The sequence below is a fragment of the Dipodomys spectabilis genome, unplaced genomic scaffold (genome assembly GCF_019054845.1).
Source record: "Dipodomys spectabilis isolate Male_0828 unplaced genomic scaffold, ASM1905484v1 ptg000051l, whole genome shotgun sequence".
NCBI classification, from domain to species: Eukaryota; Metazoa; Chordata; class Mammalia; order Rodentia; family Heteromyidae; genus Dipodomys; species Dipodomys spectabilis.
In genome coordinates, this window is record NW_024870728.1 from 19525663 (window position 1) to 19553350 (window position 27688).

At 36.5% G+C, this 27688-nt stretch overlaps 1 protein-coding gene across 3 annotated transcripts in view; it reads right to left on the reverse strand.

Annotated features, from left to right (window-relative positions):
• Positions 1–2896: 2896 nt before the first annotated feature.
• The window catches only part of Map2 (microtubule associated protein 2), a 137522-nt gene continuing 112730 nt past the window's right edge, over positions 2897–27688 (reverse strand). For 2 of the 3 annotated variants that reach the window (XM_042679317.1, XM_042679316.1), the window contains exons 7-12: positions 27095–27242; positions 21813–22144; positions 11215–11307; positions 9092–9173; positions 4111–4223; positions 2897–3903 (exon numbers count right to left, since the gene is read on the reverse strand). In XM_042679317.1, coding sequence (XP_042535251.1) covers positions 3688–3903; positions 4111–4223; positions 9092–9173; positions 11215–11307; positions 21813–22144; positions 27095–27242 — 984 coding nt within the window. In that variant the 3' untranslated portion in view covers positions 2897–3687. The remainder of the gene's footprint in view (positions 3904–4110; positions 4224–9091; positions 9174–11214; positions 11308–21812; positions 22145–27094; positions 27243–27688) is intronic. The other variant, XM_042679315.1, reaches the window with a different exon arrangement.

Sequence of the window (27688 nt, forward strand, 5' to 3'; positions counted from 1 at the left end):
ATTTTATTTTGCAAAACAATCACTATACAGCAACAAATACATTTGCAAATTTGATTGAAAAAACATGAGCTAACTACAACCAGCCATTGAATAAATGCCTTCCTATGGTAACAGGCTCTAGAATTATCAGAAGAAAGAACCCCCCCTACCCCACAGATTTGTAGTGGTGTACTGGAACCTTGGAATCCCAGCATACAGAGTATACTTTTTTTTGTTGATTTTTCTTTTCTTGTTGCTAAAGTTGAAGTGGACTTTTATGATGGACACTTTTTTGAGATAGAAAACAATCTTTTTCTTGCAGAGGGACTTGATCTCAACCTACAAACTTGGGCTAAACATTCTAGGTGTAAAACAAAAACAAAAACAAAATCGGTGTTGTTCTTTTAGCACATCTATCTTTGAAGGAATTGCCTGGCAAAGCCTTCTCAAACCATGAATCTATCTTTGTCACTTCTACCATGAATAGTTTACTTTCCTTCCTATGACATGAAAAACAGGAGAAAAAGCATAATTGCAGCTCTACCAACAGTCAACTCTATTTTCTTTGATAATACTGACATGAATCAGATTCTTCAATTGACTGGAACCTCTATATCTAGCTGGCGCCACACAGACATCTATCTTGCTTATGGGTGGGATGTAGGCCCAGCACCCTGCTGGAATTCAGCAGGTGAATCCAGAGAGAGTTAGTTCCTAAATGAACATGGCCTTTGAAACTCATCAAGAGCTCGGATCTTCCCTGCATTGTTTTAAGGTATCCAATTTCCAGTTACAGGGGACCCAGAGAGACTGAGTTCACTGGAGAAGTCGGCCTTTAACTCTTCCCAGCTCTGGATTATTTATGTATTCTTAAACAGGTTCTCAAAGGCCAAAGCCAGAGAGAAACTGGCATCGATCTAGACATGGAACTTTGAAAATTCCATGTTTAGGTCAGCGTATGTGTCCCCACAAAAGTGGTGTCCAAAAAGCTTAATTTGAGTCGTTACCTTAAGAGAAGGTCAGTATAGGCTGAGCCCCAGAGACCCATAAGAAGACATTTGTAGCCATGTGTTCCTTTCTTTTTGATAACTTTATAAACAACTGCAATTTTCACATCCAAAAGAAGGGCATGGATTTGTTATAATTTTGTTATTAGTAGAAATGAATGTTTGTTTTAAGCCAAATCTATTAGCTTAGTGCTTTATATGGATTTTTTTCGGGGTATGTGTTCATAAGAAATTGAAATTTCATGTGTAAAATGTGTTTACTTGGCCTGAGCGCTGTCCCTCAGCAATTCAGCTCAAGGCTAGCTCTCTACCTCTTGAGCTGCAGCGCCACTTCTGGTTTTCTAGTGGTTTATTGGAGATAAGAGTCCCATGGACTTTCTTGCCTGGGCTGACTTTGAACCATGATCCTCAGATTTCAGCCTCCTGGGCTCATGACTTTTATAACAAAATGAAAACAGGTTTTAAAAATCTGTCACAGATTAAATTGGTTCTAATCATCTATTCTTTTCTTCTTTTCCTCCTAAAGAATTTAAACTACTGTCTGAGAGTATCAAAACCTATGAGAATATCATTAAGTCTCCATATATCATTCCTTATTCTTCTACTTCCTAGTGCATTTCAAGAGAAAATGATGTCTAAATTGCCAAACCAATCAAACTAAATCTCATCACAATTACTAGGTAGGAAACAGATACATCCATAATCTTACTCAGCAGTTTCTAGGTTCTTTTTTATTCCCCAGAAATAACTGACTTACATATGCCTGTGTATATCTCCTATCTGAGAGAGAATGGTATGTGTGGTTTGTTCTCAGTATTTCCCTTGTGGCCGTCACATTGGTTGTGATCTCTATCTATTCATCAAAATGGCACCCGTGTCTCTGTCTTTCCATTCCTTGGCTTTTTGTCTGAGATATTCCTTTCTTTCCTTGTTGTTCATAGTCATCATCTCATTTGTTTTCAGGAGTTAATTGGGCTCACAGATATCAGAGACCTAGCAGACTCTTTGTTTTTAACTATGTCCAGCCTACAATCCCTGAGCAAGAAAAAGAACAGATGAGGTACTAAAAAGTGTCCATTTAGTTTGGTTAACTCTGCCCTATTCAGGCCATTGGCTATGTCATTGCTTATTCATAACTAGAAGAAGAAAGATTTATAGATGGAATGAAGTGATTGATTTGTGATTTCTAGATTGTATGTATGTAAAGTCAGAACTAATAAGTAATGCAAAGTCACACTCTGTTCTTTTACAGAGTGTAGTGTTGGAGTCCTGGGAAAATCTGGTTTAGATATCTGTGTCTCAAATGTTTTAGAGCAATAGATTCTCTAGCTGTCCCCTCCCCCGTCCCTGTCTTCTATTCAGTGGATCTTTACTTGGGTCAAAGAAGCCAATGATCCATTAGAGAATTTAATAAACAGATACTTTTTGGAAGAATTAGAATGCATCTCAAATTACCACTGTTAGTTTCAACTTTAGCAAATGAAAAAAAAAAACAGAGAAAGGTAATTAATCTTAAGATTTACTTAGGAATAAAACCCAAACTATTCTGTGATGACAAATGAGATAAATCCATGATCTTAAACCAACAATCTGTAAACCCTTTTATGTATAACTGGACTGGCCCCACAAACTTCCATATTGGTGAAAGCAAAGAAAAAATATTTTTCTAGCATCACGGGAGAGACTTGTATCTGGCACTAAAACAGTTATAGCGTTGAGTTGTTTCAGAAAGTAACTTCATGCTAAAACATTTTTGTCTTTTTTTAATGTATTTTTTTAAATAGTGAGAGAACCCTGCTAACATCTACTTTCACATACCTAAAATTGCAACACCAAAGGGTGCAGGAGACACAGATACTGTGAATAAAGAAGTGTAATATTCAAGTATATGAGGAAGTATCACAAATGGCCACAGAGAAATATATATATATTTATATCTATAATACTGTATCAAACAAATGGAAAAGGGGTATGGACACAAATCTAGCCAATCAACAGACATTCTAATCAGACATAAGTCCATCCTAATGAAAGTGCATCCCTCCTAACAGATGCACTATGCACTGCCTCACCCACAGCTCAAATGCTTTGCAACTATTTTCTTTTTAGTTAGTTAAATAATTTATTGGATTGACATACTCTGATACAATTATCCAGGTCCCAAATGTTAATAACTTAGTTGTATCTTTCTTCCCATTTATACAAAATAACACTTTAAAAAAACTCATTTCTTACATGCTCTTCCCTTCCTGCAATCAGACTGTGTGATTCAATTGAAACTGTAATAAGTTACAATGGGCAGTTTTCATCTTTTCACCCAGAAACAGAATTGTGACATGAGCAGCTTTGATTTTAACAAGGCCTTTCAGAATGTAGTGGATAGCCTTCAGGCACGTGAAAGGTAAAAATGCAATTAAAAAAATAATAATAATACTCCATGCAAAACAGAGCAGAGCTAAAATAATTGTCCAATTGTACCCATGTAAAGCCAGTGTGTTCTTGTTGCAAATGGAAATCAGGTCAATTTCTGCATATACTATTTATTTTTTAAAATATAAAATTGTAACAATTACTACAGTTGGGGGAATGAGATTTATTTATCTTATGGTTTGTAAAGAATGAATATAATACCTGCTCAGAGCCCACTCCTGCCAAGAGCTCATGCCTAAATACTAGTATTCCAGTGCTAAATGAGAAGTATTCATAAGCCCTGCTTAGCCAGTGCAGCGGTGACATCCTCAGCCAAAGTGGCCAGCTGAGGAGATTCGAGCAGGTTGATGCTTCCGGAAGAAGAGACGTTGCTGAGCCGTCGGGGTGATGCCACGCTGGACCTCCCTGGGGACTGTGTGATGATTTCAGCCCCATGATCCACACGGGCCTTTGCATGCTCTCGGAAGTTCAACTTCTGGCTGTCAATCTGTTTCAAAGAAGAATCCATCCTTGTTAACTGCAGCATCTTCACTAGTCCCTAACTCTTCCCCTGAATCCCAGAGCTGCTATGAATGCCCTTCTCGTCAGCGCCACATCCTTCTTCCCTGTGTTTATTTCTGCAAGCTGGGGCTCGTTTTGGTCAACGGTATTTTCAAAATTGTATTTAAAGCGTTTTCAGGCCGTTGTTTCTTACCTTTACATTCCCACCGCCAGGTACGTGGTGAGCATTGTCAAGTGAACCGACTTTAGCTTGGGCCTTTTCTTTGAAATCCAGCTTTACACTCTCAATTTTCACACGTCCACCACCTTTGAGAGGAGAAAGGCTTTTAAATGTTTGGTTGACATTAAATCTTGTGTTGCTGATGACTGTCTCCCCAAATTGTTACAGCCGACAGACTGTACACTTACTTGCTCTACTACTCCTCTGATAGGAATCTTCCAGAATCTGCAGTCTGTATCATTTTCCCCAACAGTCCCAAGCTATGACATCTTTCTTAAACCAATATATGGATTGCTTCATGATACTAATACCCTTCATTTGGCCCATGTCTACCTTAGAAATGAGAGATATTTAGTTTTTTATTTCTAATACACTAAAGTGGAACGAAAAATAATCGTTCTTCTTCTGTAGGGTGACTAGTCATTTTTCCATGGAAATTTTAGGCTGGAACGGCACAGCAATGGGCCATACATAGTGGGCCTTTTGGAGCTGCAGATTCTGAATCCTTGGATACAATATATTTGGGAAAAAAACTACAGCCGTACTCAGCATGTACAAACATTTTTTTCTTTTTCATTATTCCCTAAGCAATATGGCCTAACAATGATTTAGTTAGCATTTATTTTTATTAAGTATTCTAAGCAATCTTTGGATAGTTTAAAATGCATGAGAGGACATTCCTAAGTTACACGTAAATACCATATAAATTTATATATGGGATGTGGGCATGCTTGGATTGGGGTATCTGTGGTGAGGTGGTGGTGGTTCTGAAACTAAACGATCACAAATACTGAGAAATGGTAGTTTTCATTGGTAAATTCTCAACACCATATATGTTACAGAGGAAATTAATCATGGAGGTTGTTTATATCTACTAAGTATACACGTGTCCATTTTCATTAGTATATAGATTGACAGGGAAAGAATCTTAAGAAATTCTCCTGCAGATGCCTTAAAACCAATCTGACATGGACCTTGATCTGATCACACTAAGACAAAGTTTTGACCTTGCTATTTCTTTGAATGCTAGCTAGTTTGAAATTCGAGGATCTGCTGACTGTTAAGGTGCCAGCACCACCCTTCAGTGTGGTTTTTCCCTATCTGTGCATGTCTTTCTTAGAGTTAGAATGTAGATTATTCTATACTAAATACATAGCTTGTGTCTCATGTCTCTTAGCCAGTCCTAGACCACTATTAAGTGTTGATGTCTGGAGGGCTTGTTTGCAGTTTCTAGTAGTAAAATGCAGCTACTGTTATACTCTGGAAGCAGAATGACTTTCCTCTACCACGGACAGTCATCCTTTAGGACCAGCGGTGCTGTTTCAGGAGGAATGTGTATGGAGTGAAGAGAGAGGGAGGGGCATCTGCCTATGCAGCCACAGGAGCCCAGTCCATCCTGATGATCAGTGAAGTGGCATATTGCAACTATAATACCCTTATATCTGGTTGATGCTGTGACCTGGCAATCCATCCTGATGATCAGTGAAGTGGCATATTGCAACTATAACACCCTTATATCTGGTTGATGCTGTGACCTGGCAAGAAGCTGGGTTGCACTCCTCTGCATATCTGCACTAAAGAGACTTGCTTCACTGTCATCACAAATTTCTTTCAATTGTACATGTTCTTCTGAAGGTCACTGGTGAATAATGACCCTCTGCTAGCATTGCACTTCACCACAGAATTTGATAATTTGAGAAAACCTTTGAGGGGAATCTATGAAACAAGATCTTTCAGTTTCAAACTTTTGGTGCTTTTGTGTCTATATAGCCCCCAAACAGAGAAATGTGTAGTTAAGTATTCACTGGTCTCTAACCTTGTGGCGTTTCCTCATGTAATACCTAGATATTTATGTCAATACCCAGTTTCTTTATGGGAGAGTTGATATTAGATGTTAATTGGATTCCATTTTGTAGAACATCTGTTTATTCTTAGGAAGAACTCATGCTTAGGGAAGATATGCAGTCAGCCCTTCCTTCAAAGATGCATTATTTCATGGAGTGTTCTCCCCATATTTTATTTGGCCTGTGGGTCTCATTTGTTGATTATGATGGAATTTGCATGACTCATGATGATTTATAAACATGTAATTATCTTAGAGGCAAGATGATGTTGAGCTTTCTACTAGATACCTATCTCCTCAAAATGGCAGTCTTTTTGGCAGCCTCTGATAGAAAAATCCTTCACTTTCTTTTCTGACTATGTATTGTTTCAAGATAATTTTGCTGAATGTCCACTGAATTATCTTTTGAAAAGAATAAAATCAAGAATGTAATATTGACCCTAAATATATTCATCAAAGGAAGCTCTCCCAAAAGAAATTCTTAAATAACCATTGGAGAGGCCTATTTGAATTCAGAGGTCTTTGGTTTTGAAGAGCTCTGCCCTCCTCAGGAACAGTAATTATGAAGGACTATCATCTTTATCAAGTTTCAGACTAAAGTGCAGATATTTTAGTTTGTGCTTCCAAGTGTTGAATTTTTTTTATTTATTTAATTTTTCTTTTGGTACTGCATATTCTTAAGTAACTTAATGAAGAGCTTGCTTTTGTTAGGAATTAGCATGCTGATATTTCTTTATGAAATAAGCCATTTGATTCAGTTTAATAGATAAAAGAAGTAGATTTAGAAATAGATGGGAGTAGCTGGGCACCAGTGGCTCATGACTGTAATCCTAGCTACTCAAGAGGCTGAGATCGGAAGATCATGGTTCAAAGCCAGCCTGGGCAGGAAAGTCTGTGAGACTCTTATTGCCAATAAACCACTAGAAAATCAGAAGAGGCGCTGTGGCTCAAGTGGTAGAGCACTGACCTTGAGCTAACATTGAGCAGGGACAGCACCCAAGCCCAGATTTCAAGCCCCATGACTGACAGAGAGAGAGAGAGAGAGACAGAGAGAGAGAGAGAGACAGAGACAGAGACAGAGAGACAGAGAGACAGAGAGAGAGAGAGAGAGATGGGAGTCTCTGACAATAGCCTTTCATGTCAGCAAATAATATGCAGAATATTTCTAGAGCTTACATTCAAACCTTTGGTGAGTTTGACTAACTAGCTTAATTGTCTAGAATGAAAATGTAGCCTTTTTGCACCAGGCAGTTGACAAAACAGTACAAAGTCAATTAAGTATCTGTAGACTTCATTTTCTTTCTCTCCCTCTTTATCTCCCTCTTTCTTTCTTTCTTTCTTTCTTTCTCTTTCTTTCTTTCCTTTCTTTCTCTCTCTTTTTTCTTTCATTCTTTCTCTTTCCCTCCCTCCCTCCCTTCGTCCCTCTCTCCCTTCCTTCCTTCCTTCCTTCCTTCCTTCCTTCCTTCCTTCCTTCCTTCCTTCCTTCCTTCCTTCCTTTCTCTCTCTCTCTCTCTTTCTTTCTTTCTTCTTTCCTGGTTGTGGGGCCTGAACTCTGGGCCTGGGTGCTATCCCTCAGCTCTTCAGCTCAAGGCTAGCACTCTACCACTTGAGCCACAGTGCCACTTCCAGCCTTTTCTGCTTATGTGGTGCTGAGGAATTGAACCCAGGGCCTCATGCATGCAAGGCAAGCACTCTACCATTGAGCCACCTTCCCAGCACTGTAAACTTCATTTTTAGACAGGAGAATCATGAAGGTACAGCTGTCCTAGGAATAACAGAGAAACTGGTTCTGTGATATCAGTTTTGAACCCAGTAACTGAGACTCTGCTTTTGGAACTTATAACTCCTTAACTTGCTTCATAAACTGTGACACAATGAATCTAGACTTCCAAACATTTCAAATGTACTTGCCTATTTTAAGATGTAAAAGCACCTGTCTTTGTTTTCAACCATTAAGTGCTTAATAATTTTCTTTTGGTTGTAGGTTTTATTCATCAAAATTATTTTTATACTTTATTTCTGACAACATTTGGTGCACTGATTAATGGAAATAATATATCAATTGATTTATATTTTAAGATACCAAGAACAGATGGTTAAAACCAAATGGCTTTGCCATTGTATATTTCAATGAGATATATAAATTGTATAAAAATGTTCTCAATATACAGTTACAGAATAAAAAATACATATTGCTACATATGTAATCTATTACATATTTATGAGAGTGAAACTATAGAGATACAGATATATAGACATATGTCTCTATATATAGATTTATAGAGATATAGATAGATACAGCTATTTTATCTATGTATGAAAAAAATTGAGAAAGTATTCCTTTATGCTGAGGACTTTCAGTGCTTATGGATAAAGATAGCTTGAATAAAGAATCTGAGAAGTTCATTAAATGAAGCCCTCAGCTATGCTAAATGCAATTTTGTTTGTTTGTTTTTGTCAAAATCCTGGGGCTTGAACTCAGGATCTGGACGCTGTCCCCGAGCTTTGTCATTCAAGGGTAGTGCTCTACTACTTGAGCCACAGCCATATTTCCAGCTTTTCTTGGTAGTTAATTGGAGATAAGAATCTTATGGACTTTCCTGCCCAGGCCTGTTTCAAACAGTAAGTCTCAGATCTCAAGTCTCCTGAGTAGCTAGGATTATAGGTGTGAGCCACTGGAGCCTAGCTAGTAGTTCTTAGTTTAAATAATATAGAAAAGTAATTTAATGAAAATATTTTGAAATATTGCTTTCAGTAAATGTTTGGTATGGGTGCAAGACCAAACATATTTTACAGGAAAGAACTCCACTAAGTATGATGAGTAATAGAGACACTTGCAACTTGGATAAATTTTAATTATTAACCTGTCATACGCATACAGCCTGTTCACAGAAATTGCATTTTTTGTTCCAAATGAAGATGCTTTGACATCTGTAACTTAAGTCTACATTTACAAAAAGACGAAATATCAAGAATTTTAAACATCTCCTCAGTTAGGTATTCTATAATAACACAAAACAACAAAATCTTCTTGTTAATTTCCTAAATCCAGTGAAATATTTCTACCAAAAAGTATTCATTAAATATTACTACCAAAAAGTATTAATTTACCTGGCCTGTGACGGATATTCTTCAGAGAACCACATTTGGATGTCACATGGCTTAAATCTATCTTCTTGGTAACAATTTGTACCTGCAAAAACCACATAGAAACTCTTAAAATGTTTTAGACAAGGAAAACACTCAGATCACATCAAAATCTAGAAACACATCCACACTAACAACACACAATGATATATTCAGAAATCCTAACTGAAGCACTCATGTTCATGTGTACACACACACATGCACACATACATGCACACATACATGCACACACACACACACACACACACACACACACACACACACACACACACACCCCACAAGCCTAATTGCCCAAATTCTCTTTCCATTGTATCAGAAGGAACCCAAGTAATTGAAAATCCTGGAATAGAAGATTTTATTAGTAGAAAGCAAGTCAGACCACAAGAGTACAGGAACATTTATATTAATAAGGCAAGCTTCTACTCAGAGAACCAAGGCACACCAAGGTAAATCTTTCTATAAGCAAAGAGCCAAGAGAAGTAGTGGATTATCCTTTACAAAGTGAGTTTTACATAGAAGTGGCTGACACTGCTCTAGTTACAAGATGATCAACATTGCCTTCAGACAGAAGAAGAAAGTTCGAAATGTGCTTTCCAAAAAGATTAACTTGTCCTTTCTTGGCTAAATGGATTTTTTTTCTTGCACACCAACTTATAAAGTGAGAGCATTTTGCTTCATTTTTACATTCTATTGAAAATGTTTTCTGTCCCAGTATTTGAAGCCATCCTTTTACAGCGTGGCTCACCTGCTCTCTACCTGTGGTATACACATGAACTCCTCAGACCCCGAGGGCCCCCAGTTACTGTATTTAAATGAACAATTTTTATTAGAAGAAAGTTTGAAATGATTGTTTTCAAGGTTGGAAGTGTCCTATTAATTTCAAGATACTTTTTAATTCCAACTTATCCTTTGCACTGTGATCAATAACATCTGCAGCACAGGATAGCACAAGCCATGCTCTGATGCCTTCGAGGGAATTACCTGGACTGGGGCTGCTTTTGTGCTGTGCTCTTACACTCAGGGCATCCTGAGCAAAGCAATCATGTGAATGAATACTGACCCTGAGGCCTAACCCAGAATCTTAACGGAGTCCCCCAAACACTAGAATGGATTTCCCACCACAAAGACATTTTTATGCTCAGTGAAGCTGCTTTATCATCTGACAGCCCCTGTAGAAGGTGCTTGCTTATCTCATTTTCCTCAGGGATTAACTCCATTTCTGCCCTGCTGAGGAACAAATAGCCAAGACATGTTGAACTATTGATGGCTCTGTAAGTTAAAGGGTAAGAAGCCTGATAAGTTACTTGAGGCACAGAGCATCTGAACATAAACTTTTGATGAGAGGGTCTGTAGAACCGTCACACATTTGACCCTTAAAGAATCATTTTAGGAAGAAGCATGCTTTCTTCAGCATGAGTTTGTTGACTACTTTAACTTCTCTTCCAGCATGGTGGAGGCAGGAGAGGTATGGACTCACCATTCACTTCCACTCAGAGGATATTATTTTCACTACATGGAAGACACAGGAATAAGCCCGTCAAGACAAAATGTAAACTAGGACTTTAAACATTTTACTTTAAATTATAGATGAGCTCCACTTCACTCATTTTGCATTATTCTAAACGATACCCCAACTTTCATGAATAATGAACCACTGAAGACTGGCATTACACACTTTGTGCATTTTCAAGTATCAGAACCTTTGCCTCTAGGGTAATTTAAATGGAGCTAGAAAAGTGAGCCCAGCAAACTACTTAGGGGAGATAAGAGCGAGCACAAGGAATACCTTGAAGACAAAAAGGACAGCAGACAAAGTTGGCAAGAGAAATGGGTTTGCCATCCTTAGTAAAGGACTGATGCTTTCCAACGAGGTTTTCTTTCCCACATGAAAGTGGGAACTTTGCTGATAATCTTAAAGGAAAGGATGGGAAGCCCATGACAAGAATGCAAGGCTGAGAGCTACCACACCAAGTGACATGGAGCAGCAGTGAGAGGCAGGAGTGTGCTGGGAGAAAGGCAGAGGAAGAGACAAGGTGCCAGCTATGCAGGTGGCTCCAACGCAATCAGGACAGAAGCTGTCTACTTACATTTCCTCCCCCAGCAGAATGTTTGATGTTATCCTTGGAACCACATCTTGACTGAACTTTGCTAAAATCGATCTTCTTGTTTAAAATACTAACCTAAAAGGAATTGGAGGTAACTTCACTGTGCATCTGTTCTTTCAAGATAGTGGGTATAAGAACCAGAATTGGGAGCACCAAAGGCCTCCTTAACCTACTGCGTATTCATTTATGAAAAGGAATTCACACTGGAACAGAAACACATTTATATTGTGTAAATATGAGTCCCTATTTCCCAGTACCCCAAGGACCAAATGCTCAAAAGCATTAAGTATCCTGGTGATATGCCCGAAGGAGTAGAAAAATAAAAGGCAAATTATCTGTGTTAAAAAAAGGCTGGCAACGTTGGGATTCGGGTCCACTCTAGGGAACACTCAACAGTATAGTTTAGTATTGTTCAGGATTACAACCCTGAATAATACACCAGTACTCCTCCCAGACCCACAGCATCATCTATCATAATTATGAATCACATCACAAGCTTGACTGTTCTATTAGTCTATATTGAGCTTTCAAGGTCAAACTTCCCATTCATCCAAGGGAAGAAATTTCGGGACCTCAAAAAGGTAAAAAAAAGAGACTCTAAGTCTGCTCTGCTAAAAGATCACATGGTTCCCTTGCAGGTTTGGCTCTGTGGGGGAAAAGGCCTTTCTCTGGAGATGTTTCTAGATGTTACTGGTGAAGCATTCTATTCATTTTTAGAAAAACTAAAGATGGTTAGTTGGCTTCTACTAAGTCATGCAGATATAGTGTAGGCCTTGGTTGAATCTAGCAGATTTAAAGTTTGGTTCAATTTCTATTTTAAGGAAGTCAAGCATTCATTTTGAAGACAACAGCACACCCAGATTTGTAAAAATACATTACTCTGGTATAATGTACTGCACAAAGTCATAACTCTTTCATGATTTTTTTCATGTATCTTTCAAAGTTGCTATGCCTTGAAGGACAAACAATGTAAGCATAGAAAAAGATTTATTTTTGTTGCTATTATTTGTTTTGCTTTATGGTAGTGATGCCTCCTCTCCTTCATTGCTAAAAAGAAATCTATTGCCATTGCTTTAAAGGACAACTTCTCCTCTTAGGTAAAAAAAAAAAAATTAAATTAATTTACCCTATATATAAGGCCTTCTCAAGAATGTTAACACATCACTTGGTATTTGCCAGAAAGAATTTAAAATCTACAAGGACATTGTATAGTGAGTATTTTTAACTAGCCAAAGCTTAAATCACAGTGCCTTTCTAACATGAACAAGACAGCTTGTCCCCAACTGAGAAATATCATTGACAGCTTTCCTTAGAAGCCCAAGGGAATGGCCTCTTGTCAAAATTAGAATTCAGAGACATGATGACTAGGCCACTCTCTAAGATGGAACAAAAATTCCAACTTAAAAGGACTTAAGGATATTACAGTAAGTATTGTTGTGCTGTAAGAATTTAATATATGTGGATGCAGGTAAGTTTTAAAATCATATAGAAAAAAAAAACCCATAAGTTATTTTCAGAAAGCGAGTTATGCTGGTTTATTATGTCTGCTAACAATAAAATTATTTTCTATAGTATATAATCATTTTGTCAATGAATAGAATTTATGTAAGCCATTTTATTAATCATTGAGAATAAAAAGTATTTGGTTTATGCATTTATGAATTTCAGGGTAGAGATCATTACAGTACCAACCAAGTGACTTATTACCAAGTGATCAAAAGCCAAGTTTTGAGTCTAATTCACTTATTAAAACAAATGGAAATTTAAGTTTTGAAAGTCTGTTTGACCTTAATATTTAATTGGCTGTCTCATAATTTTTGTTTCCCCAAACAAATGATTCACTTCCAAAGGGTCATGCTTCTACCATTGTTTAGAGATGATCTAGAATCTTAAAAATACTAAAACGTAAAAGCTAGCTTCTGTGGAGTTGCTCTTGATTTTCTACGGAGTTGTTCGCCTCCCAGTAAAACAATTAGCTGGCTTTTTTGACAGTTGACTTCCTCAACCTTTGTCTCAACCTTGATGTATATTAGCGGCATATTCCTTCCATACTCCCATACTCTAATAGCGTCATACTATCATCTTTATATCTGCAATGAGGCAAAGTATGATAAAATGAGTATCAATGGTTCTTCAGACCGTCATCCTGCAATTTCTTAGAGGCTGAGTAAAGAGAAACAAAACCACTTTGAGGATACTGATACATATCAAGGTTTATATCAAGCTGGACCACTTACTGCTGAGTACTTGCTAGTCAGTCCTGGTGACTCAAGTTTGTATCTTAACAAAACTACAAACTGTTTCATGTCCAAGGCCTCTACAGTCATTTACAAATAGCATCTTAAAAAGAATTAATTAACCAGGCATTAGTGGTTCATGCCTGTAATCCTAGCTACTCAGAAGGCTGAGATCTGAGGATTGTGGCTTAAATCCAGCCTGGGAGGAAAGTCTATGAGACTCTTATCTCCAATAAACCACCAGAAAACTGGAAGTGCTGCTGTGAAGCTCAGGAACAGCAACCAGGCTGAGAATTCAAGCCCCATGACAAAAAAAGAAAAAGAAAAGAAAAGAAAAAATTAATTATACCAATACCAGCTGTCCTCAAAAATCATTACAGAATATTGAAGACTTGATGGCAGCCTATAAAAGACAGAGCTATATTCCAGATTCTCCCCTTTAAAATTAAAGAGTTGAATTATAACTAGATTTTACTAATAGTTCTAAACTGCTTGAGAAGCAATTTTCACTCTGAAGAAAAATTCTGCATTCCTAAAAGGTAGCTTAAGAAAAAAAGTCATTTTAAGGTCACAGACTCTTTAGAAAAAAAAATGGTTAAAATTTTCTATTAGATAAACTAATTTTTTGAAGTTCATAGTATACAAGGAAAAATTTGAATATCCATCATCCAAGTCTATCTCTAAGGCATGCTTTCATTTTTTAAAATTTATTTAACCAAGATATACCAACAATATTAGTAATAAAGTAACTTAGAAAAGTATGATAATTTTTTCTTTTACATACTTCACAGCAGGAGTGAAAAAATATTATCTCAGTCAATTGGATCATCTTTATAACGCTTATCTTAATTCAAATTTCCTCCAAATTCAGTATAGCTTATTAAATATACCAAAACTTGTTAGTGAGGCAAAGAGAATGATCGGTAACTCTGATTTTGGATATTTCTCTTTGGTTACCTTCATAATACTTTCATTTTTGTATATGTCACAAATCTGGATTTTAGTCTCATGGGTTTTATTCAAAACTTGCATAAACCGAGTACTTTGGTTCACACAGGTTCACATAATGTGAAGATTTGTATAAAGCTAGGTTAATAAAATATAAAAAATTCAATTTCAATTTCTCACAAATTCTGGTTGATTCTTCCACCACATTAAAGAAGAATATTATGATTACTTTCTGGGTCTTCCTAGTGTGAGGCTTGTGGGATTATATTGTGATGATTTGGTTGAAGGGATCATTACTATATTCTTTCTCCATAGGTTTAATTGTTCCTTAAGAGAAACTAGCAGTTTTCTCCCTAAAATTGGGTCACTCTAGGAAGAGAGTAAAACAAAAAAAATATAGGCTGCATAAGTAAGAACAAATATCCCGTACTAATAAGAAATATGAAATCTGTAAAGAATATATGCTCAAAGTACAAATTTTTGTAATGCAATAATAAGCCAGAGGCATTCATCTAAAGTTCAGCTTGAATTTCTTGCGCAATGGGATTTGATATTTAAAAAAAACTGCCACTCTCTGATGCTGCTATCTTCTTGAAAGGCTCAATGTCAGCTCAAGGCACTGATATATATGGACAGTAACTGGGTGTCCAAAATGTGGATTCTTTCTGGACCCTCAAGCTTCCTCTATGGATGAGTCTCAGTTGATATACACTTGTTTCTTCTTCTGAGTGAGGTTGTCTTAGAAGGTGAGAAGGTAGAGGACACTCGGCTGACAGAGTGTGTGCCTCAGCCACACAGAGGAGTAAACTCCTTCCAACTTTGTTCTTGTTCAGGAGTTTAGGCCTTCAATTACAAAATCTCTCCTGTCTCACTCAAAAGCACTCTTCTTCCTCAATGATTAATTTAATGAACACTGTTTACCTATCTTTTCTGACATCCCAACATATCATATGCTAAAACAAGAACACAACCACATCCTTTGACAGCGATCGTGTTCTTCAAATAGCCTGCGGTTACATTCTGAAATGCATTTAGATTATACAACCACTAGACTTCATTCAGAATTTAATTAATCCTGTCTCTACTGAGCAATAGTCTCTTCAAATTTACTTATATCATGTATAAACTATAAATATATTTCAATTCATATGCAAGCTTGCCCCAAAGAACAATTCTGTAGATAAGTTAGAGGGACCAATTTTCTCATGGGCACTGTATAACACAGCCCCTAAAAGTAGAGCTCCACTGAAAAACCTTGGAGTGAATAGATACTGCTGAAAATTTGAAAGAGTATGTGGGTGGAAGAAGCATCAATAAGGTTTGTCACTAGACCCAATGTGAAATACTTTTAAGTAGTCTTTTAGTGGCAGCTGTAGGGAATGTTATACATGCAACAGCTGTTTTAACTCAAGAAAATTAACAGATACCTAGGCTTTCCAAATTCACATGCTGTACTTTCTTGATATATTTTGCCTACCCTTAAATTTTTAAAAAATTCTAAGGAATAGTGGCCAAGATGGTGGGGAAAAAAAATAGCTGCTGGGCGCCGGTGGCTCATGCCTATAATCTTAGCTACTCAGGAGGCTGAGATCTGAGGATCGTGGTTCAAAGCCAGCCCTGGCAGGAAAGCCTGTGAGACTCTTCTCTCCAATAAGCCACCAGAAAACTGGAAGTGGCGCTGTGGTTCAAGTGGTAGAGTGCTTGCCTTGAGCTGAAGAGCTGAGAGACAGAGCCCAGGCCCAGAGTTTCCATGTTCTTTTTTGGTTTATGAATGAGTATAAAGAGGCTCCCTAGGTCTCAACTTGATAAACTCAAAGTACTAATTTTCACAGTATTTGATAACTATTTACAAACTGTAACTCCCCAATTTTTCATTGACCTACCTTAGACATTTGAATTATGGTTACAAAAATCCTATTGCAATAAAGACAGGGTGCCTGATCTTAAAGACCTCTCATATGGGGATAATAATGACTTTGATACTAAAAATATATAAATAAAAATTAAACTAAATCTTTCCAATATAATGTAAAACATTTCACTGAATAGGTTTTTACAAAATGCTGGGTTGATGCAGTATTTTTAACTTTATAGGGCATTTTTATTACTTTCTCTACTTTAGCAATTATTCTTAAAATTAAAATAAAGGCAAGACCCTATGTGGGCTGAGAGAACAGGAAAAAGCAGAAGAAGCAAAACAAAACAAATGACTCCCTGTTGGCCTAGGTTTTTAGAGATCATACTTCAGAAGTCCCCTTCCTGTTTTGCCATGAAGTAATTTAGTTGTCTTAATAAATAACAAATATGAACAAATGTATGAATGAAAAAATGGTCTCATTCAATCTTTCTGTCTTCGTAGTCTATTTCATAAGCATGCCTCTATACGTTCTTTTAGCAAATTGTGATCCAAATGTGGAAAGTTTATTTAGGTAATAATCACAGTAGCAAAGAAGTATCCATAGTCACCTGTGTTATTAAGGGTCTATTTGTATAAATGATATATGACACTCATTCAACTTTCACTGCATGAATATTTCTTGGGCACCTCCTAAGTATAGGTCTCTGAAGATAGGATGATCTCATTTCTCATTTTGTGGATATCATGTATAGTATTCTAGGTAGACAAAACTACACATTAAATAATTAATTAGACAATGGAATGTTTACTTACAAATCTAAGAAATCCTGGCTATAGTACATCTGGTGGACAAATATAGATACAGGGACACCAGGTAACAATTACTGGAGTGACATCAGCAAGAGACAAAAAATATGTCTTACACTAAGGTAGTGAAAAGTACAGATAGCTCCATTAAATTCAATGGGTCTATAATACAGAATTAAGAGATAGAAAGTGAAGAATTGACTTCCTCCCTGTTATCCCAGGCACTTAGGAAGTCAGGAAAAACCCCAGTGTGCAAGGATTTGCATGACACTGGCAGGGCACTCAGACCTAAGCCTGGAGATAAACATTCTATTCACCTCGCCAGCCCTAAGCCTTCTTGGACCCATAAAAATCTAACTCGAACCCCACCTTTTGCACCACCTCCAATCTCTTGGGAAGGTTGCCTGTTCCTCAATGCTCCTCAATACACAGTCCTCACCTGTTGAGACTGAGTCCCAGCCTGTTCCTTTCTCCTCCATTTTCCTAACAGAAAGTGAAAAACCTAAGCAATTCCATTTTACGTAAGACCCCATCTCAGTTCTGCGACTTAACTCGTGGCCCACTTTAGCCCCAATGCTAGGAATTTATGACAGAAAGCCATGCACAATTCTTGGAGCCATAGATGGCATTTCCTTAAGGCAGGTGATTACTCCCAAGTGGTGGTGTCCCCTAGCGACCTAGGGCTAAGGGCTAAGAGTTTCGGTTCCGAGGAAAACCATATAATTTTCTGACCAACCGGTTCTTCAGAGCCCAGAGCGAGACATGCCATGCATTCTGTTGGTCCAGATGTGACTCATAACCGTTTTTGGTCAAGCTATGGACCAAGAATATTTTTATGTAAAGGTCAACCAATCATATTTGCCCAGCTTAGCTTGCTTTAAATGATAACCAATCATGTCATTTCTTATGTAAAAGTTCCTTAAAGTTGTTTGTTCAATACTATAAAAACTGTGCTGATTCTATGCTCAGGGCCTCTTAGTGTCACCAGTTGCCAAGTGTGCGAGGAACAAACTTGAGCTTGCAATAAACGACTCTTTGCTGTTTGCATTGATCATGGTGGTCTGTGAGGGAACATCCGAAAATGGGGTACTTCAGAAAGTACATTGATTTATTTCTGGAAAGTAATAATATACTTTATAAGTTCTAGTCTAATGGATTTAAATAGACTTTTTTTTTTTAAGATGGCAGGATTAAGCCGTATGCTGGTGGCTCACGCCTGTAATCCTAGCTACTCAGGAGGTTGAGATCTGAGGATCACAGTTCAAAGCCAGCGCAGGCAGGAAAGTCTGAGACTCTTATCTCCAATAAACCACTAGAAAACCATAAGTGACACTGTGGCTCAAGCAGTAGAGCACTTGCCTTGAGCTAAAAAACTGAGGGACAGCGCCCAGGCTCAGAGTTCAGGCCCCATGACCGGAAAAAAAAAAAAAGATGGCAGGATTACACTGTCTGAGAAGGTAACAGGCTGAGGAATTCCACAAAGTTTTTTTTTTTTTTATATTAACGATGAACAGTGCTCTTTCCTTTAATATGCACATTTTGTTTGCATATACCATGAAGATTAGCGTGGCTGATCTGAGAATAGCTAACTGTAGTCATGAATGAAGCAATGGAACACAATTCACAAGGCCTCAATCAGATATTCAGACATGGCCAAGTAGAGATCAGGGTCTCATGAACCAACCCATCCAATGAGTAGTTAATAAAAATGAATTCTGAAAATGCCTCAATAGTTTTGTTAAATTACTTAACTATTATGAAGGCACAGAACTTATGCTTTTCATAAAGCGAGGGAGAAAAAACAAAAAGCCTGTTAAACATGTAAGGGTAATCTACATAATTTTAAATTCCTCTTAAAAATACAAACCCTATATATAGACAGGAAAACGCTAGAGACAGAAAACACACAAACACAAAAAAGATTTATCAAGATGTCTAAACTTTTCAGGCTATATATTCAGAGAAACTGTGTTTTTAATCAAGCTAGCCTTAGTTTAAAATTTAAATTGAATGTAGACTGAAGAACTTACTGTAAATACTTTTAATTTAATACTTAGATAGATTTTTTAAAATAATGAATTAAATGAATACATTGCACTATCTACAGTGAATCCATGATTATATATGCTCTGTCCAGTAGAAGGAATTTATGTTTTAGCTAAGAAGATTAACCTTATTGCTTTTTGTAAAGTTCATCTTATCTTCAACTAGCTTATCTTTTCCATTAAGCATTGATTTGGCTCAGTGAACTGAGCTTCTCTAGCAATAGAAAACTGAGCATTAACAAGAGATAAGGGATAGAAAATATAAATAGTATATGTCCAGAAGACCAATAAATGTTCAAATTAGGGGAAAATAACGTTTCCTAACTTGAGAAGTTATTGAGTTCCCACATTATACAATGTAGCTTCTGAATAAAGCTCATTGTCTCTTCTAGAATAATGAATCAAAAATTGAGAGCAACATGCCATCAGAGGACAGTGTCTTTTAAAGGTGCTCAGTCCTGTTTGAAATATCTTAGCTGGGTGATGGTGGCTGATGCTGCTCAGGATGCTGAGAACGGAGGATCAATGTTTGAAGCCAGCCCAGATAGGAAAGTCCATGAGACTTGATCTCCAATCAACCACAAAAAACCAGAAGTGAAGCTGTGGATCAGGTACTAGGGAGCCAGCCTTGAGTGAGAAAAGCTAAGGAACAATGCCCAGGCCTTGACTTCAAGCTCCAGTAACAGAACACATAAAAAAATATAATTTATTTAAATATACATGTATATGTACCTTTAACTTCTCATGCTGATCATTTCCATGAGTTCTACATGGACTGATTTTCAATCATTCTAAAAACTAGGAACTACAAAAGTGTTGGTCAGTCCCCTAGTAGTTTAACATGTACAGAAAAACAAAAAAAGCTCTTCCTCATTCCCTGCATTTGTGAAGATCATACACTGTAAAGAGGCTTTTAAGGAGATTGTGGTGAAGTGTGAATATATATATTTATTCCTACAAAGGCAGTTCAGTTGCAATGGGTATCAAGTTTTGAATTCACTTCTCTCTATAATTCAAATGCATTTGCATATCTATTACAAAATAGAGGGTAAATATCTTCCATCTGTCTCTCATTTTACAAAGGAAATATTTCTTGCTTCTGCAACAAAAATCATTTTATAACTTCACTGCAGTAGAGGTTTTCCAAGTTATTTGGCCCAAAGATAATACTAAAGCAACTTAACACTTACCAGATGAAAGAAGAAATTTTCCTTTAAATGACTCTGATTTTTGAGGCTATTTTTGTTGTAATTTTTGTGTTATGTCTTTACTCTTGCCTAAGTAATATGATATTGAGGGTAGTTTCAGTACAGATGAAAACAGAACGCCTCTTACATCAACTTCATGAATTGGCAAATATAGTGGAAATCAAGTAAAATTAGACATAAAAATGCAACTAGAATTGGTAAAAAGAAAACAGACATCCTTGCATTTTTTGTGGGGGAGAGGACTGATTTAATCTTAGAAATTGCTGCAAAGCTTATGCTAAAATCATTCTTCTTGACCTTAAGGACTCCTTTAAACAAAACCATGTATTGTAAAATTCTATATTAATTTTTATCCATATCTTTCATTGTCATTATATTTTCTTTTTAGTTTCAGAACACTATCTTAGAAATTACTTACATTTCTGTGCAATTCTAAGAAGATATATCAACTTTTTCTAGGACATTAAAAAAAATTCCAAACCATATTCAGTTAAGGATATATTTAGAACATGAGGATATATAAATAGAACTGATTTTAAATAGTAGTTATTGAGAAAGCAGTTATTTCATTTTATAATCTCTCTCATAAAGCTACAAGAAATTTTCCATTCAATATTAAACAGATTTCATTCAAATTGTCTCTCCATATTATTTATGGCTAATTATAATAATAATACAACACTTTTTAAAGGGCCCAGAATATTTTCCTTTCTTAATGTGCAAAACTGATGAATGTAAGAATACTATTAGTATCAAAGGATAATATTAAATACTTGTATTTTTTCTTTCCAAGCTTTGCCCAAGTATATAGCATAGGGCTAGATTCAGGGAAGGGCAGAACTCACAGCCCCCTGCTTAGGAAAGAGATGAGTGTTGTTCAGGAGCTATAGTTTGAAGTAAACTTTGCTAATAACTGCAATACATCTCATCTTAAACAGAAGTTCCTGAGCTATAACTTCATTCAGAAGAATTATTTTGAGCTACTTGTTTATTACAACATAAACACTTGCAATATTCAGGCAAAGGTAGTCAGAGAAATAACTTGGTGAACCATGCTCTCATTTGAAATAAATATGAGAGTGACTCCTTGAGGAAACAAGAAGACAAAATTAGAATCATAAAAGATAGTGACAGAAGCTCATGGTCCGGATCCAAAATAAAAAACAAAATCCATATCTCTTAAGTTAAAGTACACAAAGCCACAGAGATCCATTCTGAAATCGACTAGAAGATTCTTGGTCTGGTTTAACCAAATGTTACCTAATAATAACCAGAAAAACAGAACATATATTTTATAAGATAACTTCCTCAGATTACCAAGATTCCACACAAACCAGTAACCACAACTCCATAACCAGTAAGTCAGGAACACCTCCATCTCCCTTGCTCTTTGAGAACTGTTGGATTAAAACTCGTGTAAGGGAATATAAATGAGTGAGGTTTTCTGGCAGTAAAGAGATGACCACAGGATTCTTACCTGGCCCCCTTTCGGCTGGTATTTGATGTTGTCTGTCGATCCAATTTTGGATTTGACATTCTTCAGGTCTGGCAGTGGTTGGTTAATAAGCCGGAGCTGTTTGGGAGTAGCAGGCGACTTTGGAGGAGTGCGAATGATGGCCACTTTCTTCTCACCGGGCACCAAGATGGCAGATTTGGGGGTTCCAGGTGTTCTGGGGTAGCTGGGGGTTCCAGGAGTGCCTGGAGTGCGTGAAGAATAACTTGGTGGGGTGCCAGGAGTGATAGCAGTGGATCCAGGGGTTGTGGGGGTTGAGGTGCCACTTTTTCCTGCTCTGCGAATTGGCTCTGACCCTATGTTAACAAGCAAGTGGGACAAAAACCACAGTATTGAAAACGTCCCCAGAACTCCCCAGCTGTTTAGTTCCTAAGGTATTTGTAAATAAGTACAAATCATTGCAACAGTGTTGAGAAAAAAAAAAAAAGGTGAGGTCCTCCTATCTTTAGGTTTAGAAGCTGGTGACTTTCTTTTGAACACATTTTTTTTAATTGCCACAAAGATAAGACTTGATTTTGTTTTTCTTGATTTGCTCTCCATAGTTCTCATCATGAGTACCTCAAAACTCAATTTCTATCTGAAATAACTAGGGTATATAGCTTGCCTTTTGCTGGAAATAGAGGGTATGCTTAATGTAGCATGTGGATCCTGTTCACAGAAGATTCCTGAATGGCATATGATCACTCATCCCTCTCCATAAATACATTCATTCTGAGATAAAGATGTAGGTGTACACACAACCTAGAACTGTGTATTTAGATAACATGTTTATCATATGTAGAAAGGTTCCTATTGAATCTTGTTACACCTCTGGCTTACATGAGTAGCTCTGTGGTCTACATATACATTAAGTAAAAGCTGTCAGACATTGCTTTATTGTATCATTCATTCCCTTTGTAATGAAACTTAGCTTCTGACTGAAAAAGTTGATTTCTCCTTATAAAAACAGGCTGTTTCAAGAATGCAATCATGGGGCTGGGAATGTGGCCTATTGGTAGAGTGCTTGTCTAGCATACATGAAGCCCTAGGTTCAATTCCTCAGTATCACATAAATGGAAAAGGCTGTGGCTCGAGTGGTAGAGTGCCTTGAGCAAATGAAGCTCAGGGACAGTGCCCAGGCCCTGAGTTCAAGAAGCTCTGGGACTGGCAAAAAAGAAAAAGAAAAAAGAAAAAAGAATGCAATCACACTGAACCTTGTGGATGACTGTTTTCTCTCTTACTTTCATCAATAGTTGGACAGTTTGGAGTCAAATAAAAGTCTCACATGCTTTTAGTAACTATACAGGATTTTAGAATACATATCTTTCTCTGGATCAGTCTCCATTTTCCTTTCCTAAGATTTGCTTCAAAGCATTTTCAATGCTACTTCAAATGCTTTTCTGAACTAAGTGTAATATAATAAAGTACAACATGTAGATTTTTAAGCTGTTTCTGGAATACCACTCATGCTGAAATAAACAAAAATACATAACAGATAGGGCAGATTTTATTACTCTTAAGAAATAAGAATATCAGGGCTCATTTATTCAGATAGTACTAAATTCTAAAGCAGATATAATTATTAGCTTGTGAGAATTCACAGCTTTAAAAGAAGTCATCCTTCATTTATGACACATGTGATGGCATGATTCTTAGTTTTTACTACTGAAGACGTACACAACTAAAATCAATGGATCTTGTAAAATTTTGTGAAGGACAAAGACAGGTTACTGGATGTAGCTGATTGTTGGGTATAGCTGTAGAAAGTTCTTCCAGTATGGGGTCATGTAGTTTAGTCTTTGCTGGATATTTTAAGAAATAAATTTAACAGAGCTTTTAGATTGTTGTGTTCTGCAGACAGCATAAATCTATCCTTTGGTCTAGGTTCTATTGTCCAGAGAAACATGATTTTACTTCTTCTTTCAGTGAATACTTTTCATACATTAAGAGAAAGTTGTTTTGTGTCCTTCTAGTCTTTTAATGATAAACATTTTTCTTTATCCAAAAAATATGAAATATGATACAAGATGACCAAAGTGAAAATTCGTGTGTATTCTATATTTTTTCTCATTTTCCATAAAATAACATTTCAAAGCCAGTTTTTAATGTATGCTTAACCCTATCACTATACCATTTTGTCAAATCTCTCCAGAAATCTTATTTCTTCCTTAGATATATTCCCTGTGAATTCACCAGCTTTGAGTAGGTGAGATATTCTATAAGAGAAGGAATTTCTCTGTATGTTTTTCTTCTGTACCTAGCCTGAGTGATTTTTATGGTGGCAGAACATAGCAGGTATTCAAGATTTGTTTTTTAATGTAATGAATTGGATTCAGATTCACTGAGGTGCACTTAGCTGCATTTTGCTATATGGAGAATGGCCTGTGGTAATATTGTGGGAGTGGCTAAAATGCTTATTACAGGGTATATACATATATATATATATATATATATACATAAAAGAAACGTTTTCTATTAACACTTGAAGTATGAGGCTAAATCAACTTCCCACTGCTATTCAATACATGTGGAATTTTTTATTTAATTTAATTAAATAATTAATTTTGGGTCCAGTTGTGGGGCCTGAACTCTGGGCTTGGGTGCTGTCCCTCAGCTCTTCAGCTCAAGGCTAGTGCTCTACCACTTGAGCCACAGCACCACCTTGGGCTTTTTTCTTTTTTGCTTATGTGGTGCTGAGGAACTGAACCCAGGGCTCATGAATGCAAGGTAAGCGCTCTACCACTGAGCCACCTTCCCAGCCCCTGGAACTTTTTATTATCATAAATTATGTTCTACTGTTCTAAATGATAAAGTTAAGTGTTTTCTATTTATCCTGAAAGAAGCACATTTAAGACCTTAATATAATTTTGAAAACTTTCTCTAGTTACTTTTATTAAATTGTTTATTTATCATACTTGAACTCAGGGCTTAGGCACTATCCTTTAGCTTTTTTGTTTAGGGCTGGTATTCTACCACTTGAGCCACATCTTTAATTCTGGCTTCTTGTTTTTGTTTTTGATTAATTGGAGATAAATGTTTTACAGACTTTTCTGTTCAGGCTATTTTGAACCTATATCCAATCCTTACATCTCAGCCTCCTGAGTAGCAAGGATTACAGGTACAAGACACCAGACCTGGAAAATTTTCTTATTTATCTTGTCAACTCCTACATGACAATGACTTTCTTGGACTAAAGGACTTTTCTGAACAGTTTTGTTTTCTTCAAATCTTTCCAGTGTGCAGTTATAGTTGCATAAAATGCCAGAACATTCCATTGTGCAGTTATGGCTCATGCCTGTAATCCTAGCTACCCAGGAGGCTGAGATCTGAGGATCGTGGTTCAAAGCCAGCCTGGGCATGAAAGTCTGGGAGACTCTTATCTCCACTAGAAAACCAGAAGTGGCACTGTGGCTCAAGTGGTAGAGTGCTTGCCTTGAGCTGAAGAACTGAGGAACAATGCCCAAGCCCAGAGTTCAAGCCCCCACTACCGACAAAAAAAAAAAAAGAAAATGATAAGAAAGTGGGAGTTACATAATGCTAAAATAGGCCCAATGTCCCAAAATCCTCAGATGATCAGAGTATCATGAGTATCAGTTATGCTTTAAAAAAAAAAAAAAAAAAAAACAAATGACCTAGTGCTTGTGAACATCAGTCAGATAAAGAAGTTAGGAAGTAAAAAACATCATTGGCTCAGAACAAATTAAAAACCAAATTACATACAGATACACTTTAAAAGTCAGAACACACAAGCTTGAAGAACTGCATTTATATTGAAAGTACCATTTTGTTTCTATAGCAATATACAGAAACATGATTTAAAATATTGCTTTGCGATAACCTGGAGTCTTTGTCTTGTCTCATCATCACTGGGGTTACTGTTGATGCTCAATTATAGCTCTAGGTATTTGGAGTTAAAGGCTCTTCTTGCTGAGACTGCAAACTCTTAAATACTTTCCCTTACTAGTTCAGTTGAATATTTTAGCCACGGTAAAAATAATTTTGAAATATCAAAATATTCTCAGCACAAGCTTCAAAAGATGGTTGTTTCTTTTTTCATGAAATTAAGTGGTGTTGCGTACAATTATTCTAATTTTGTAATTAAAAGTATTTTTGCAGGGGTCAGTGTCAGTGGCTCATTCCTGTAATCCTAGCTACCCAGGAGACTGAGATTCAGGATCAAGGTTTGAATCCCAGCATGGGCAGGAAAATCCATGAGATTCTTATTTCTAATAAATTACTCAGAAAAAATCAGAAGTGGAGCTGTAGCTTAGTGGTAGAGCACTAAATGAGCAAAAAGCTCAGAGACAATGTCCAGGCTCTGAATTCAAGCCCCAGGACCAGTACTATTTATGTGTATGTATGTATATATATATGTATATATATGTATATCTGTATAATATATAATTTATATATTCATTTATTTATTTATTTATTTAAAATAAATGGAAGAGCTAGTTATAACATGATAGTGGTTGTAATTTCTAGCATTTTATGATTGTTTCTATATTACAGAGCTATAATTCTGCAAATGATTTTACAGAGCATTTCTCCAATACTACTTTCTCTAAGTAAATGTAGAGAAATCCTTAGGAGGGTGGCTGGTGAAATTGTCAGTGGGCTGAAAACCATATTCAACCACTTATTAGCTGTACAGCATTAAGCAAGTTCTACCTTAATCCACAGGTCCTGCAATGGTAGCACATATGGAAAGTATCACGTCAATTTGCTGGAATTGCTCTTCTTATAAATATAACCTTAGTTCACCTACCCATAAATTGATCATATTTTAAGACTACTAAAAGAAGCTATATTTGAAGCCTAGTAATGGAAAATTTTATGTTAATAATAAGGTTTAGATGTTATAATTTGAATTGATTTTAATCAATCAACTAATCATCAGCATTGTTAATTCAACTAACTAAAAGAATAATAAGGAAATACAAATTTAGTATTTGTATAAATGTACAAAAGCCTGTTTGTTGTTTTCTCTATTAATTATTTCTTTAGAATTCTCTTTTTTGCCTAAATTTCAAAGAGGAGAGAAAAACATTCTTACAAAAATGACTCTATCTCAACCTTGTTTAATAGATAACAAAGCAATTTGTTCCCATTTGCTCCATCAATTGTTTTGACTCAAAGTGCTATTGTCTGGATTTTCTGGTTGTTAGGATAAAGATCATCTGTTCTTGGGGTACATTTTATTGGAATACTATAAAATATAGTAAATCTGTACTAAGCTCTAGGAAACCAAAGTAAAATGAACCTACTGGTGGTCCGTCGAGCTGCAGAGGAGATGGAACTGTTGAGGGAGAAGGAGTGTTCCTCTCTATCTCCTGATACTCCCCGGCGAGGAGGGAGGATGGAGGAAGGCCTTGGAAGAGAGGAGCGTTTTTCTGGACTCTTGGTGACTCCATCCTGATGGAGGAGAACAAAAAGATATGCTGTTCTTGTAGATGATCACTGTCTTAATTATACAAGGGGATTATTCTCTGGTTATTTTTCCTCCTGCACGAATACAAATATTTCTTTAAATTTGCATCACAAAATTCCATGTACTAACAAGTATTGCTACTCTGTAACACCGAATTATTATTTTACCAGATGTTTTATAAAAATAGAATAATATCTTGCAGTGAGTTCTGAAAATTAATTCAGAAACTCAGGTTCTAAAGGACATCATAGGTAAAATGAATTCACTCAAATTGTTAATTTTACTGAAAAATCTTCAATAGCCTGGTAATTTGTGTGTCATCAATGACCAGCTATAGGGCATTCACAGTGATCAAGACCATGTGTTACATACCTGTGTGACAGCTACTCTAAATGTATAATATCTGTTTATGATTTCATTCTTACCACAA